Source organism: Pygoscelis adeliae, unplaced genomic scaffold (assembly GCF_000699105.1).
Source record: "Pygoscelis adeliae isolate BGI_AS28 unplaced genomic scaffold, ASM69910v1 Scaffold120, whole genome shotgun sequence".
Taxonomy (NCBI): Eukaryota; Metazoa; Chordata; class Aves; order Sphenisciformes; family Spheniscidae; genus Pygoscelis; species Pygoscelis adeliae.
In genome coordinates, this window is record NW_008824032.1 from 7,028,862 (window position 1) to 7,043,417 (window position 14,556).

The 14,556-nt window shown below is 47.1% G+C and overlaps 1 protein-coding gene across 1 annotated transcript in view; it reads right to left on the reverse strand.

Annotated features, from left to right (window-relative positions):
- The window catches only part of LOC103921556 (group 10 secretory phospholipase A2-like), a 13,080-nt gene extending 5,136 nt beyond the window's left edge, over nt 1-7,944 (reverse strand). Inside the window, exons 1-2 of the mRNA XM_009329550.1 lie at nt 7,877-7,944; nt 4,549-4,714 (exon numbers count right to left, since the gene is read on the reverse strand). Of these exons, the coding sequence (XP_009327825.1) occupies nt 4,549-4,714; nt 7,877-7,919 (209 nt within the window). The 5' untranslated portion in view covers nt 7,920-7,944. The remainder of the gene's footprint in view (nt 1-4,548; nt 4,715-7,876) is intronic.
- Nucleotides 7,945-14,556: the final 6,612 nt, after the last annotated feature.

The following is a 14,556-nucleotide window of genomic DNA, read 5'->3' on the forward strand; positions in this document are numbered from 1 at the left end:
TTCCCTACTGACTGAGCTCCTGATTTAGTAGTTAAAGTAGCAATTTCATCCCACGGATGAGTCTGCAAACTAAATGCCTTTTTTTTCTCAGCTTGCAAAGGTGAAACCTGTGTGATGATTACAACCAGCCTACTCACTGCATTGTGAAACCTAGAAATGTAAGTTAGCAGTAGCAGACTAGTATCACCCTCCATGCCAGCTCCTCAGGACTTCAGAATAGGACTAAGCCCTATGGCATATACGTATCTGGAAGTTTTCCCATGAGGAGTTACAGCAATTGTTGTAACTGAGAAGACCTTATTAGCTCATGGAACCAGTTCTTTTGGACATGACGGCAATAACAGGCTGTGGGTCAGTAACAGTTGGTCCAGTAACACCTCACTCCTGGGCTTGTCCTGAAGAGGTTAGAAGTGAAAGGCCAAAGGAGAGAAGAATTCGCAGCCTTGTGGAAAGTGTGAAAGTCTCAGCTTCCTCCAACATGTGAGTCCCTATGCAATGTGCCATATGGTATGACTGGGATAGACTATGGCACTGAGCTACAACTGGGGCACGTGTCATCTGGAGGAACTGCTGTAGCCCGGGGCACCCTGGCTAACATACCTGAAGCTGCAGCACAGCCTCATCCATCCTCAAGGAGGTAGATGGCAGAGTGGGCCTATCATGGGTGTCTCCTATACGGGGGACAGAGCACAAGAGGCCGAGGTGGAGAGCCAGGAACCAGGCTGAGCTGAGGCAGAGTGCCAGCTGTAGAAGTCATAGGGTTTGTGAGGTCTGAAGAGTGAATCAGTAGTCAAGTCAGTAAAGTTGGTGTCAGTGATGGAGGACTGTGGGGAGGAGGAACAACACAAGGGTAGATGGGCAAAGGGAGGAGTTAGGAACCTGTGGGCCAAGGTAATGAAATTGCTTTTCATGGAGAGCCAGAGTGAACGAACAGAAAAAGAGGTAGGAGAAAAGTGAGAAAAGATCTCGGAGGGAGCAAAAGATGGTCTGTGAATCAGGTAAGGACAACCAAAAGTGGACTAGAGATGCATGCTAGCTAGCTGTGAGAACTTGCTGCTCCTTAGCTGGCTTGGCAAAATCAGGGGGATTGCATAAATTCTGCAGGACCACAGGATTTGAGGCACAATTCTGCTTCCACGCCTCTTGATGCTACCCTTAACTGCAGAGAGGTGACATGTACTTACACCAGCTTCCACTGACACCAACAGAAAGCAAGAAGACTTTGACTCGTATTTTACAAACATCTCTTTCAGATGCTCTGAAAGAACTGCCAGGGAATGAAGAGTGGGGAAACCTATCGTTGTCCTTTGCTACCTTCAATGGTCCCATCCTGTCTGGAAATGCCCTTTCCTGCACCTGGGTCAGAGTGTGGTGTTAAGCTTTTCATAACCAATAACCTGCTAACGCTCGGTTAGACCAACACAAACAGTCAGCCAACACTATGGCAGAGCACTGGTCAACAGGTATGGAAAACAAATACAACCGTGTCACCTAGTTAGTAAGCAACCTGTTCATCACCTCTGGGCTACGGGACAGCCCTAATGGCTACAGACAGCTCCTGCTGGCCCGCAGGGATCAGCTGGCCAGATCCCCGCGTTGAGCAAATGCCATTAAGGTAAGAATTTGTCACGTTGTGTTTGTCATGTTAACAGCACAGCCACTGCTGTGTGTCCTTTTGTTTTGCTTTAACTCGGCAACTGAGGGAAAATCTTACTCTTCCCTGTGAGTTTGCCAGGACTTAGATGAGCCATATATGCCACCCTGCCTTTCACAGCATTCGGTGTTTTCAGGGAGATGCTGAGCACCTTCAGGTCCTACTTTACAAAACGGGTGCTGTGGCAATCCGGGGGAACAGCAAGGAGAAGGAGAAACAAGTCTATTGACTTTATGCGGAAGAGATGCCATTATGTCTTGAAGTGGTGGGACTGCAAGAGTGGAACAAAAAGGAAAAGGTAATTACTGACAACACCACATCAAAGTCAATGTGTGGAATAAACCTTATGAAAGGATTACCCACTCAACGGCTTTTCTTTTTTTTTTCTGTAAAGGAGAGGTGCTTAGATGCACTCTAGCTCTGTCTAGACAGATTGACTGAATTACTCACAAGAAAATTACTCCTTTTATAAGGGTCTCAGTAACGAACCTAGAAATGTCAACGGAGTGAGTCGTTTCAAACAGTGTTTGTCACTCAAGGCCAGTAGTTTTGCCACTTCTCGGCAACTGAGGGAAAATCTTACTCTTCCCTGTGAGTTTGCCAGGACTTAGATGAGCCATATATGCCACCCTGCCTTTCACAGCATTCGGTGTTTTCAGGGAGATGCTGAGCACCTTCAGGTCCTACTTTACAAAACGGGTGCTGTGGCAATCCGGGGGAACAGCAAGGAGAAGGAGAAACAAGTCTATTGACTTTATGCGGAAGAGATGCCATTATGTCTTGAAGTGGTGGGACTGCAAGAGTGGAACAAAAAGGAAAAGGTAATTACTGACAACACCACATCAAAGTCAATGTGTGGAATAAACCTTATGAAAGGATTACCCACTCAACGGCTTTTCTTTTTTTTTCTGTAAAGGAGAGGTGCTTAGATGCACTCTAGCTCTGTCTAGACAGATTGACTGAATTACTCACAAGAAAATTACTCCTTTTATAAGGGTCTCAGTAACGAACCTAGAAATGTCAACGGAGTGAGTCGTTTCAAACAGTGTTTGTCACTCAAGGCCAGTAGTTTTGCCACTTCACTTCTTTCTTTTTTAGAGTAGCAAATATGGAAAATAATGTGGTCATTTTGACAGGCATGGGGTACTCAACCACACTGATTTTTGCAGTAGTTCTCCGTAACAGATATCAGAACTTTCCTCTAGCAAACATAAAATGGAAATTTTTAGGACTAAATCTAGTGGGGCATTGCTGATTCTTTGTAGCTGAGAACCTAACTAAAAACCTTTCTTTTTTTTTTTCCCCCAGCCAAGCATTGCAGCTAAGGAATAATAATGAATGCACTTAAAAGATCAAGCCTCCTTTTTACAAACTATCTGGTATTTTCAGGCATTTCCAGTTGCAGAGTCTCATTTTCTGCCATTAGGATAAAACCCACATCCCATGGAAATCAAATGGCAGCAGAAACACCGGCTGATGAATACATGGCCATATTTTACTCTCTGTCTGTTTTTCAGGAGTGCTGACCACTCGCATCTCTCAGTTGCCTAGTCTTGGGGGGTCACTCGACCTCTCTGGAAAACAGCTTTTAGGTGACTCCGCTCAGGCCTTCAGTAAAAGAAGTACTCCAGATTAGTGGAGTCATGTTTTACTTTAAAGGCCTGATTATGAGAGTTGGTAAAGGGCTAATAAAAATAATAAACACGTTTACAGACACTTCTGTAGATGGTGATAAGCAGGTCAAGAGATACTACTGAAAATTAAAGGAAATCTCTGCACCTGAAAGCTATGACACTTTGTAGGCAGTTACTCATTATTTGTAAGTCCCGTATTGACTGTTTCGTAGATGAAATGTTTCATAGATACAAACCAGGGACATGAAAAGAGGCCTTTGGGAGTGAAACGTCTCGCTGCATTAATGAAGGCAGCTCCACTACTTTTAAGGCACACCTGCTCTTTTATGCCCACAGAGAAGTTGGCCTTTGACCTTGGCATCTTTTCTTCTTTTTTTTCCTTTGTCCAATTTGTCAAAGTTTGGTTCTGTAGCAATGCGGAATGTGTCCAACAGCTGGATATTCTGGAAAGCTTGGTTTCCTTCCCAGTGTGCTGCACGCTGCCTTCGCCCCTGTTAAAAGCAGCGCTTGCTTATTGGTAACACCTGGACTGTTGACTGTAGATAAACAGATAGACTTGTGTGCTCTGTCTTTGAGGTTTAAAACCAGACAAGATTGCAAATAACAGGCTCAGAGCACACAAGAGTCCACCGCGCTCAGGATTTACATGTGTGCTAATCGCAAAGTACAAGAAAGAAACCTTTGATCGCAACACCTCCTAGACTCATTGCTTTTAGCCTTGGGAATAACAAGCACAGCATCTTCCCCGCTAACAAACAAGAGGGGAAATAACACCGTGCTCTACCCTGTTGTTGTTCTTCCTTGATTCAGTGTGAATTAACAGGCAATGAAGACAACAGGTTTGATTACTCTTTGCGACGATCTGGATTTCCTCCTGAGGATAAACAGGGGTATTCCCATCATTGCCATTTTCAGGACCTGGGTGAAAGAACCCTCCAAATAACTTGGTCACTCCTCTTTTTGCTCTCTGTGAATAAGCATGCAGCTATTTCATTTAATCATCTCCTGGTTCCTCCTTTGCCCTCCACCCCACAGAGCACCAGGTCCCAAGAGCTCTGCTCTCATCCGGAAGGTGGTTAAATCCTCATTCAAACCCTAAGCGATACATGGGTCCTCACTCACAATTGCCCAGTGCTGTTCATATACACTAATTTCCCCCTCCACGAGGCAGTAACGAGTCCATGGAGTCACATGAGTATGAACAGGGAAGACTGGGGAGATCTGCACTGCTTCTGGACACATAGTTGAGGTTCTTCTTACCAGTCTGTTTTATCTTTAGGCCAGCCTTGTCCTCCCAGTCCACAGTAGCATCCGTAGCCAATATACGCCAAGGGAGACCGTCCCGTGCCACACGATATAGCTCCTGCCAATTCGATGATTCCTCGGGTGTGCAGCGAATGGGATTTTCCCAGAACATCCTTCCAAACTGCAAAGACAGGACATGGCTTCACACAGGGATTAAACACACCTGACGCTGATTTTCTTAAGGTCCTTAAAGGGGGATTTTTTTGGTCTTGACTGGTTGGTAGGGTGCAGCCTTGACAATCTAATTAGCCTTCACATTCACCCTGCAAAGGGGGCTCTGCAGGGGCCTTACCTGAGGGCTGGGCTATCCAGGAGGTGGATGCTCAGGGAGCTCAATTCAAGGAAAACTTACTAGCTCTGGTATGCTAGCATGTGATCGCAGCTATATTGCATCTGGGAGCAGGGTGCCCAGTTTTGCACATCACAGAGCCCAAGCTGTTAAGCTTTGCAGGGCCTGTGCCAGCACCCTGCAGAGCCAGCTGCACTTCACTGCACCCCAGAGCTCCCAAACCTGGGAAAGTTTACTAGCTACACTGTGGTCCCAAGTGGGACAGGGAGCAGCAGAAAACAAGCACACAGCCAGACCTAACCTGGGCTCTACGGAAAAAATGAGGTTTCTATGTTGCCCAAGATGTCTTATATTATCTGAGTTTCCCCTCCTATTTAGGATATTTTAACCCATTCTCCAGATGGCAAAGAGCTGACGGTACTATTAATTTGCAAACAGGGATAGCTACAAGTCCCCGAGCCCATAAGGTATACCTTGTCAAGGATAGAGTGCCTACCTTACCCAAGATGTATGCATATGGGCTTTCTTTTGAGCATTTCAAAGTGCTGGCAACACTTACATCCGCTTCCGTTATTACGTTCCATTTAAGTTGTAACATCAGGTTGGCTGCATTAATTTGGAAAAGAAGTAAAAGGAGCTCTGTGTCAGCTGAAGTGTGCGGATGGCCACCCAAACCGGTCTGGAGTTTTTTGAGTGTTGTGATTTCACATGTTAATTTGCAACTTTTTTAGAAACCACAGACTCTGCCTTGCAGTAACTGTTATGGAAACCAAGAGTACCCTGCCCCTAATACTCAAACCACTGTGATGCTCAGCTGCAAACATTGATGCTTATCACGTTAACGATAGCAACAAATAGGAGCATTTATTGCCTGGGTTTACTGTGAAGGACCAAGCGCGCTTTGCACAGCTCTATCGTGCATGGCAAAGCTGCTCACCAGTAGCATCAAACCCCCCAGACCAACCGCCTAACCCATCCGCTCGTCCCAGCCGGGCACAGCCGCTGCGAAAAGAAAAGCCTGCCGAAACGGGGGGACTTTGTGGGGGGCTTGGATGGAGAGAGAGGTGACGCCTGGGACCTGGGAACCCACCACCGAAGTTGCTTTGCCACCTGCCCCTGGCTATTGCAGGATGCTTGACTTCTTCAAAGTGCTGTGCAAACATGGACTAATTAATCCCCTAAACCACCCGAGGACTCAATACTATTATTAAAACAGTTGCTTTCCTTTTAAAACCTAGCCTCTAATCTCCTTCCTTGGGCCTCTCCCCACACCTCCTGGGTTGGCTCGCCCTCCCAGCCTGATCCAAACCCCTGGCAAGGACGAGGGTCTCTCCCCATGAAGGACAAGGCAGGGCTTTGCTCCCTCTCTGCAGCCCAAGCCTCCGGCAGGAACAAGCGCTTCCCTCCACCATTTTCACCCTGGTGATTGGCGCCTCAGGCAGTCCCGGCAGGCGCGGGGTTTCGCACAGCCTCCTTATGCTTCCCGGGGCATTCCTTGGGGATTAAATGCACGTTCCTGAAAAAGTAACCGCGCTGCTCACCTAAACACTGCTTGAGTGTTCAGGTTTCATGCTAAAAACACATTAGGCGGGTGTTATTCAAAACTAAAGAGATGACCTAGTTCCCTTGTCTAAACAGCAGGGGCTCTGGACTTAGGAGCAGGCTCAGCTCTCAGGCACCCGAGGGGAAATCACAAGCAGTGAGCTGCTCTGGATTTTGGGTTAAAAATCATGCTTTTTCAACCTGTTGCAGTTTGCAGACCCTGAAAATGTTCCGATGGAGACTAAAACTTCTTTGTAGGCATTCAGGCCTCCTGACGAGCAGCCTGCATTTTTTTCTTTCGCTGACCTCTTAAGCCAGGACTGCTGGACTTGGTCTGTTGGCCGCTGGCTGAAAACAGCCGAGGTTGGTGTAAGGTAACTGCACCTCACGCAGAAGAAGAAAGGCCATTCTTCTTTTGGGGATATCTCTGAAGATCAAGGAACTGTAATTACAGTGCAGAGCTGCTCATGAAAGCGGAGAGAAAGCCCCAAAGGGAATTGAGTCCAAAAGACGGTGCTTAGGGCTGCATGCTCTGCAAGAGCTTGAAATAACGTGGGCATCCAGGCGGCTTCTGATGTTCCTGTTTCGTTCTTTGAAAGCTGGCTGGGTTTTGAGCTGACGGTGTGTTGCTGCAGCTGAGAGGTCAGCCCCAGCAAGTACGTTTTGATATCCAGGTGCATGACTAATAACTTGACCAAGAACTGAAGTTGCTTTTTCTGTGCTGGGCAGCCAAGCCAACACAGCTGGGAAAGCCTTGAAAAAGTCCAAATCTCCACAGCAGCCTGCATTTAGCCACATCTCCCATTAGGAGCATGTCCAATCATTAGCTATACTACTAACGGGGCGCCTTAGCGGAGAACATACCTGTAGGGAGGTGAGCAGAAGTGGATCTGACAACTTACACTTTCTATTTCCTGCTTAAATGGGCAGCCTTTGCTGTAGATTAAGGCAAAGTTTTGGGGTTTATTTTCAAACTGTACTGCAGGTATAACCTCAGACCTGCTGGTTTATGGTTGTGTTGCCTCTGTGTGTAGGGGCTTTATGTTAGCAGACATTTATGGCTTTTTTTAACAGGCTTTTTAAAAATTATTTTAAATTCAGATGAATTGAAAACTGCTTACTCCACGGTCACTGGTATAAAAAGAGGGTATTTCTATGAAGAAACACAGACGCCAACAACTTTGTAGCAGAAAACTATCCAAAAAGAAAGTGACCCATGTTTATACAGCCCCAGCTATGTAAACTGCCAGGGAAGTAAAGCGGGCAGGCGGCTCACGTACACAGCCCTACGCTATAAAGTTGAAAAGAGTTGAGCAGCGCTTTTTTTCCTCACTTGGCCAAACCACACCGAGGTGCCTGCCGCGAAGCAGGCAAAGCTGACAGCAAGGGGAGAGGCTGTTCTGGAACAGGGGGAGGCATGGGGAAGGAGAAGGACCGAGGGGTGGTACTCACCTGCCTGAAGCAGCATCAGCATCAGCAGCAGGCGGGAGCCCATGGGCAGATCGCTTCCGCGCTCTTGTACGCCGGGGTTCAGCCGCCGGGACGCCCAGCAGCACTTCGCCGCGCTGCCAGGTGAGCCGAGGCGTGGGGTATGCTTAACAATCCTCCCGGGCCACTGCTCCAGGGTTTATATATACATGGCTCTGCGCCCGTCTAAAGTGAAACACCCTCTTCTGCTACGTCCCTGAGCCCCAGCCCGGGTCCAGTCCGTCCCCGCAGCAGGCTCCTTGCTGCGCGGGGAGAAGGCGAGGGCTGGCTCTGTTTGCCTAGCATCACCTTTGGGAGGGAGGGGCTGCTGGAAGGGCATTAGGCTGGCCGTCACCGGGACAGCCCCAGACACCCAGGCACTAAGCTGGGCTCCTTCTTTAAGCTGTTTGCTTACAGACCCTGGTTAACCTCTGAGTAACAGCAGAGAAGGGAAGCCTGCAACCGGGCTTTCTGTGGCTTGGGCTCACTGCTGTGGCATCCCCCTGGCAAGGATTTTCTCTTTTTATAGATGACTCTTTCCAGGGTAATTTTTTTTTTTTACATTATTTTATTTTAAGACCGATTATTTTTCATGTTTAAAAAGGAAGAGACAAAACTATAAAAATCCAACAGAAAGAATACTGTTAAGTGCAAGTATCTAATTATAAACTGACAGAGCTAATTCTGCACCACTCCCGAGGGAAAAATACCCTCTTGGCCTGTTGCTGCACCTGACCGAGACCAATTGATTTCCTGAAGACTCGTCAGTATGTGGGTCCCAGCCACAGCAACAGACCAGCAGTTGGGGACAGTCCCCCGGGGCCAGCCGTGCTCTGGTCAGACCAGGCAGCTGGATCGGCAAGGAGGCCTCCCCGTCACACAGCCTCTGCTTGTGCGGGGCAGCAGGCAACGAGAGCGGGAGGGATGGCCGCAGTTATTTTGCCTTTGGGGTTGAAACGGCTTCACCCAGCCCTCCAGGGCTTTAAAACTCCTGCCTTGCTCAGTACAGCAGCCATCCGCCTTGTTGGGGTCTAAGCATCTGCCCCTTCCCTGGTGTGGGCATGATGGGCAGGGCTGGCTGCTCTGCCGGGAGAGGGAGAGGAGGGGAAGAAGGCTGCTTGCCCCTTCCCCTGCACAGCCCGGGCCCTTCTCAGCAGCACACCTTGCCCAAGCTCCCCATGGTAAAGCTGTGCCTCCCTTTTTAATGGCATGGTTTTAAATATTTGCTTGCTAAATATTGGTACTCCAATCAAAGGTCAGCAGCAAGTCATTTATAGGGCTGCCTTCTGCTGAGACCAGCCCCGCCGCAGCAGCTGGCACTCTTTGCCTGAGCAAGTTTTCAAGATACAGTATATACCGGGTGCCTTTGATTCAGGGCAAACGAAATGGCAGAATTGGGTAAATCTCATGACAACTGTGAGCCGGAAATCCCCTGCCCGTCGCCGCCCCTGTGATGGGCTGTGTGCTGGCAGCAGGCGAGGGAGGACGTCGAGGTGAGCTGCTCTGTGCCCTGGCTCCTCCGCAACATTGGAGGGGCCCAGGAGGAGCTGTGCAGCTTACATCTCCTCCCTCAGAAACTCCCTTCAGTAATTATATATTTACTCAAGCAATAATGCCAAAACCTATGTATGTGAGCTGTTGCTGGCTAATATTTAACCTTAAGAATGTAAGTTTGCGGAAGGAGGATGCTGGAAGGCGGGTGTGCTGTATTCGAGGGCTCTGTGGATGCAGGCCCTCAAAATGGGAAGTGCAAAAAGAAGTTAGGCTTTAAAGCACCACGTGGGGCCTGGCTGAACAAGACACCCTGTTAGAGTAAGCTCCATCCCTAACAGATACCTGGCGGGACCCGTTCTTAAGTGGGGACCAAGGGGGAGGTGTGAGGAGCTTTACGGGATTCCCAGGGTCCCCAAGCCCAGGGAAATGCCTTTGAGTGCCCAAAGTGTCTACTCTATGACTTGGGTTTATCAGAGCCATTTTGGTTTGACAACCTGCATCTAATCTTATTCTTTCAAAGCCTTCCTGAATTACAAACCTGATCAAAAAAAGCATTATAAATTTTCAGACCACAGTTTAATTCTATTCTTCCCTTTCTCACAGCCCCCTGTCCCCCAAATAATAGATGAGGTTTCTGTCCCCAGTTCAGCAATAAATACAAAATAAACACAGACCCCTTTGATAGCCAAATGCATCTGCAATGTTGGAAGAAGACTTCTGCAGGATATTAGGGAGGGATGCCCAAATCCAACCTTAAAATGGAAAGCAGAATTAATGTATTGTTTCCTTACGACTGTTTCACACTGCTGACGGGTCGAGTTTGTTATTTATCTGTGCAACTACTGATTACTGTTGCCTAAGTTAATCAGCATATTTATTAAATAGTATTAAGTGCTAATCGTGGTCTTACTATGTTATGGCAAGAGCACTGGTATCATGAGGGCATTTTTATTACTGTTTAGGGAAACAAAACGAATTCCCTGATCCCGCCCCTTCACATGCGTTTTGCCTGTGACCTGCTTGAGCCCCGCTTTTCACTTGTAGCAAGAGACAGCACACGAGGGTGTTGGATATCGTCTCAGCAAACTCAGCTATACAGACTACTGGCTGTCCGAAACTGCACAGGGAATAAACTTACTTTGAGCCTCAGGTCACTCGTGAGGGGCAATCAGCCCATACTGCTGGAGGGCTATTTCTTCAGATGAACTAGCTCTGTTGAGAACAGAGTTCCCTTGGTTTGCACCACCAAAGCAGCTGGCCCTCAGGGATGATACTACCTCATGCTCTTGGGCTCCTTATTGTTGAAAGACACTATTAGGGAAAAGTTTTTAGCTGAAGGAGAGAAGAATTTATAAGGACTCCACATTTTTTAATGACGTTTACCTGATGAGGGTAACAACATCTGAGATGTCAGATGTTCTTGTAGAAGACGGGCTGTCCTTCATCCCATAGAGGCTGTTCTTTCTCAAATGAAATACCCAGTCACCTCTGTGGATGTCACCACCAACCGCAAGAAGAGGTCTCTGGTCAGCACCAGCAGATTCAACGATGCGTTTGCTGCCCAGGCCACGGGCTTTTCCCATGAGGGGCAGAGGAATCTTTCTTGCAATACTATAGGCTTCAGAGGTTCCCTAAAGGAACTGCCTCCACAAAGACTGGTTTATAGGAGTATGACTAAAAAGACTCAAGGATACAGAATGACAGCTTGGGTAGTGGGAGTTAGAAGAGAAAATCAGTTCTCAAGGGAAACAAACTCCACATTACCTGTTCAGAGAAAAAAAAAACACATATCTAAGACTTCCACATGATTTGTCATGACATAACCAGTTACAGAAGCAATAAAGTTAATATGACAACATATTAAGTAAACGGTCTTATTTAATATAGTCTTGCATGGAAGGTCTGTCCATGCTTTAGTGATGATACAGCCTAGCCAAACTTGGATGAGGAAAGACAACATTATTATTTCATTTTATAACTCAGCCCCAAAAGGAAAGTTTTAAAAGTGGCTGCTGGCTTGAGGATGTCCAGTATGTATCTCCTTGAGCTTCAGTGCTGCTGTGCGCCAGGTCTCATCTTGATGGTGGCACTTCTGAATAGTGAAGCTGGATGGCTCCAGCTCTCAAAGTCAATGCCTGCTTTTGTCTGTAGTCAGTCTCTCTCACACACACACACACACACACACACACACACACACCACGTCAGGCGACAACAAAGAAAGGCCACATCTCTCAGGCTTTTGCTGTGGCATTTTTCTCCCAGCACGGTCTTAGAAGGTGCTGTCTCCTGAGCTGACTGTGTGGGCCTTCCCCTCAAAAGTCCTTTCCACATGAAATGTTCCCCTCCTGCACGCTTGCTCGCACTCCTCCCACGAAGGAGTGGACCTCATGGTCTACACATATAATGCTTCTGGAAGGAAGGCAGGCAGAGCTGACATGAGTCCTGTGTTTGGGATAAAGGAAACGATGGATTGTTGAAGGAGGGGGGTGATGTGAGATGCTAAGGGAGCAGTAGCTTCTTCCTTAATTAGCATTGCCGGTTGTGGGGTAAACATTGTGGGCCACATGCTAGGGAAGAGCTACACCACCCTGGCAGGTTCCTTTCCCTCTTCATGGCTGCCTCCGGTCCTCGTGAGGATCTGTTACCCCTCAAGCTCTGTTCATAACACATGAAACCCAGAGCTGCATCCCTTCACATATCCCTTCCCCAAGGCATGAGGAGAGGAGACACAACCCATGGAATGGAGATGGGGTGCAGGTGTCCCCTCGTTGTCCTCCTGCTCTCTCATTAGGTGGAGGGAGGTTGTGAGGGAGTGCAGTCACTGCGTGGGGGGTCTGCCCTGGCTGCCTCGTTCTCTCGTCACTGGAAATGTCAAGACTTTTCTGACTTTAATGGTCTTCTCATCCGAAGTGTTAGTGACACTATCTTTAATGCTCAGGCCTTCAGAAGTATCCATTTCCTGGTTTGGTCTGCCTGTAACTCCCTTTTTGCTGCAGAGCAAGCAGTCGTTCTGCTGCCTGCAAGACAGGCTCACTTGGGAACGGAGAGGCTCTTGTGTCCTCCAGAAAACATCGGGCTTCGGTGGACACCACATAACCCAGTGCATCTGTCAGGGCAATGGGGCCATGACCACAAAAAGGTTTTCAAGACTGCAATGTCCCTTGGCCACAGGTAGCCAGGACAACAGAAACGCAGCATGCTTTTGCAATGTGGAGCTTGCTGCCATCACCACCTGGGAGCATTGCCGTCGGTACAAACCAGGGAGAAGAGCATCTCTTTGGAGCCATGTTGAGCGCTGCCTGTAGCAATGCAAAGGGATGGGTGAAAACAGGCATACCTTATCAGCTGAGCACCCTTAGACATTTGGCTCTCGTTTTAGAGCCCTGGTGACATTTCCCACTTAAAAGAGAAGATATATTACGAGAATTGAAGTACACCTAAAACAGGAACAAGCTGAATAAAGACATCTTATTTAAATACTGACAAGACCTCAGGCTGCTTAGTTTATGAGATCCACCAAGAGGCTGGGCTGCTTCGTCTGATAGAAGGCTGAGGGAACACACACACACGGAGATAAACGTACACTCTGATATCCAAGACAGGTTCCTGAAATGCCTCTGAGCTCCCTGAAAAGGAACGGCTAACATAAATGTCTGTGTCCATTTAACAGAAACCCCTGTCAGAGGCAAAGCTGGAAGACCTGTGATACCAGTTCATACCAATGACACAAAGATTCATGATACTCATCCAGACTCTGAAGCCCATTAAAATACTTGTTTTGACATGTCATTGTTTTGAAGTCTGTTGTTTAAATTCATGGGCAGTCCTCAACAGAAAAATTACATTTTTCTTTTCTGTTTGTAAAGATAATGTAAACAGAGATGTGTTCATAGCTCCTCCTGGGAGACAGAGGAAGGGATGGCCTGGTGGGGAAGGCACAATACAGATCAGGAGCACATAAAATTCTTATTCCACCTTTGGAAGTACATTTCAACCCTGACTACTCTAGACCACCATCCTCACTCAGCTCTACCAGTATGTTCCAGTGCTGCCTATCTATGTAGTCTGCTGTGTACTGAGTCATCTCCTCCAAATGCTGTCTCCTTTAGCTTCTCATTTCCCCATTGTTCAGGCTTCGTTTTCCTTTTTTTCAACTGTTAAAAGTTTTCCTGCTTCCGCACTTGCCATCTCACACTTCTCTCCTTCCACCTTTTGTCCCAACTTACCACTTTCACCTACAACATCATAAATAGCTTGAAGACTCATGCTGGTACTGTCTCAAGCCTCAGATACCAACAGAGACAGAAAAGTGCTTTTTTTATTGAAGGCCTCCATTCATAACAGCAGTTGGCCCTGTCTAGATCATGGAGCACCTGGGAGCTCTGAATCTTCCACTTGTAAGAGGACAGGCCATTAGAGACTTCCTGAAGAAAAGGAGATATACCTTACACTACCTCCACTCCATTATCCAGATTGCTTTATTAGGATGCATCCAGTGTACAGACTAGTGTCTTTTATGTTTGATACCTGAATATATAAAGAGAAAGCCAATAATGGGCTAAATTTTAGGTGGTGTTCCTACTCCTACAGGAAATGTGAAATCAAGCATTCCCTGAAGGTGCTACTACAATGATTCATGATCTGCTTTCCTGTAGCCCTGTTGAAGGCTGGCCATGAGCTCAAGGGTACTGCTGTAGGTTTATTAGGAGGGGCACTGGAGAACAAGGGTTTAGCTGCTCTCTTTTCTTGACATCAACCAGTGCTGCATATGGCAAGATTTTAAGTGTTCCTGGAATCCCTCTGTTGTTAGTCAGGCCAGGCTTTTGTTAACCCCTACAGAGACATATGACTAAGCTTATATTTATTGAAGTACTCTATTGGGAAGCTCTTCTTTACTATTTCCCCAATCACAATCTGAATTATCAAGCCCAAGTTCAAATACTGTACTCTGCTTACACAGTTAATACTGTTTCACGGGCCCTTCAAACCCTCTCTTTCTATACATGCATACACCCCTGCACCAACACTCATATTTGCCACCACTACCTTGTTTTTGTAGTGGTGATGACTCATCCCCTCTTCACTGCTGTGGAAAATGTTGTCTTCTGGGTTTCATACTTGGTATATAAAAAGGTTTGGAAAAAAAGAAAAGGAAAAAACATCAGAATGTT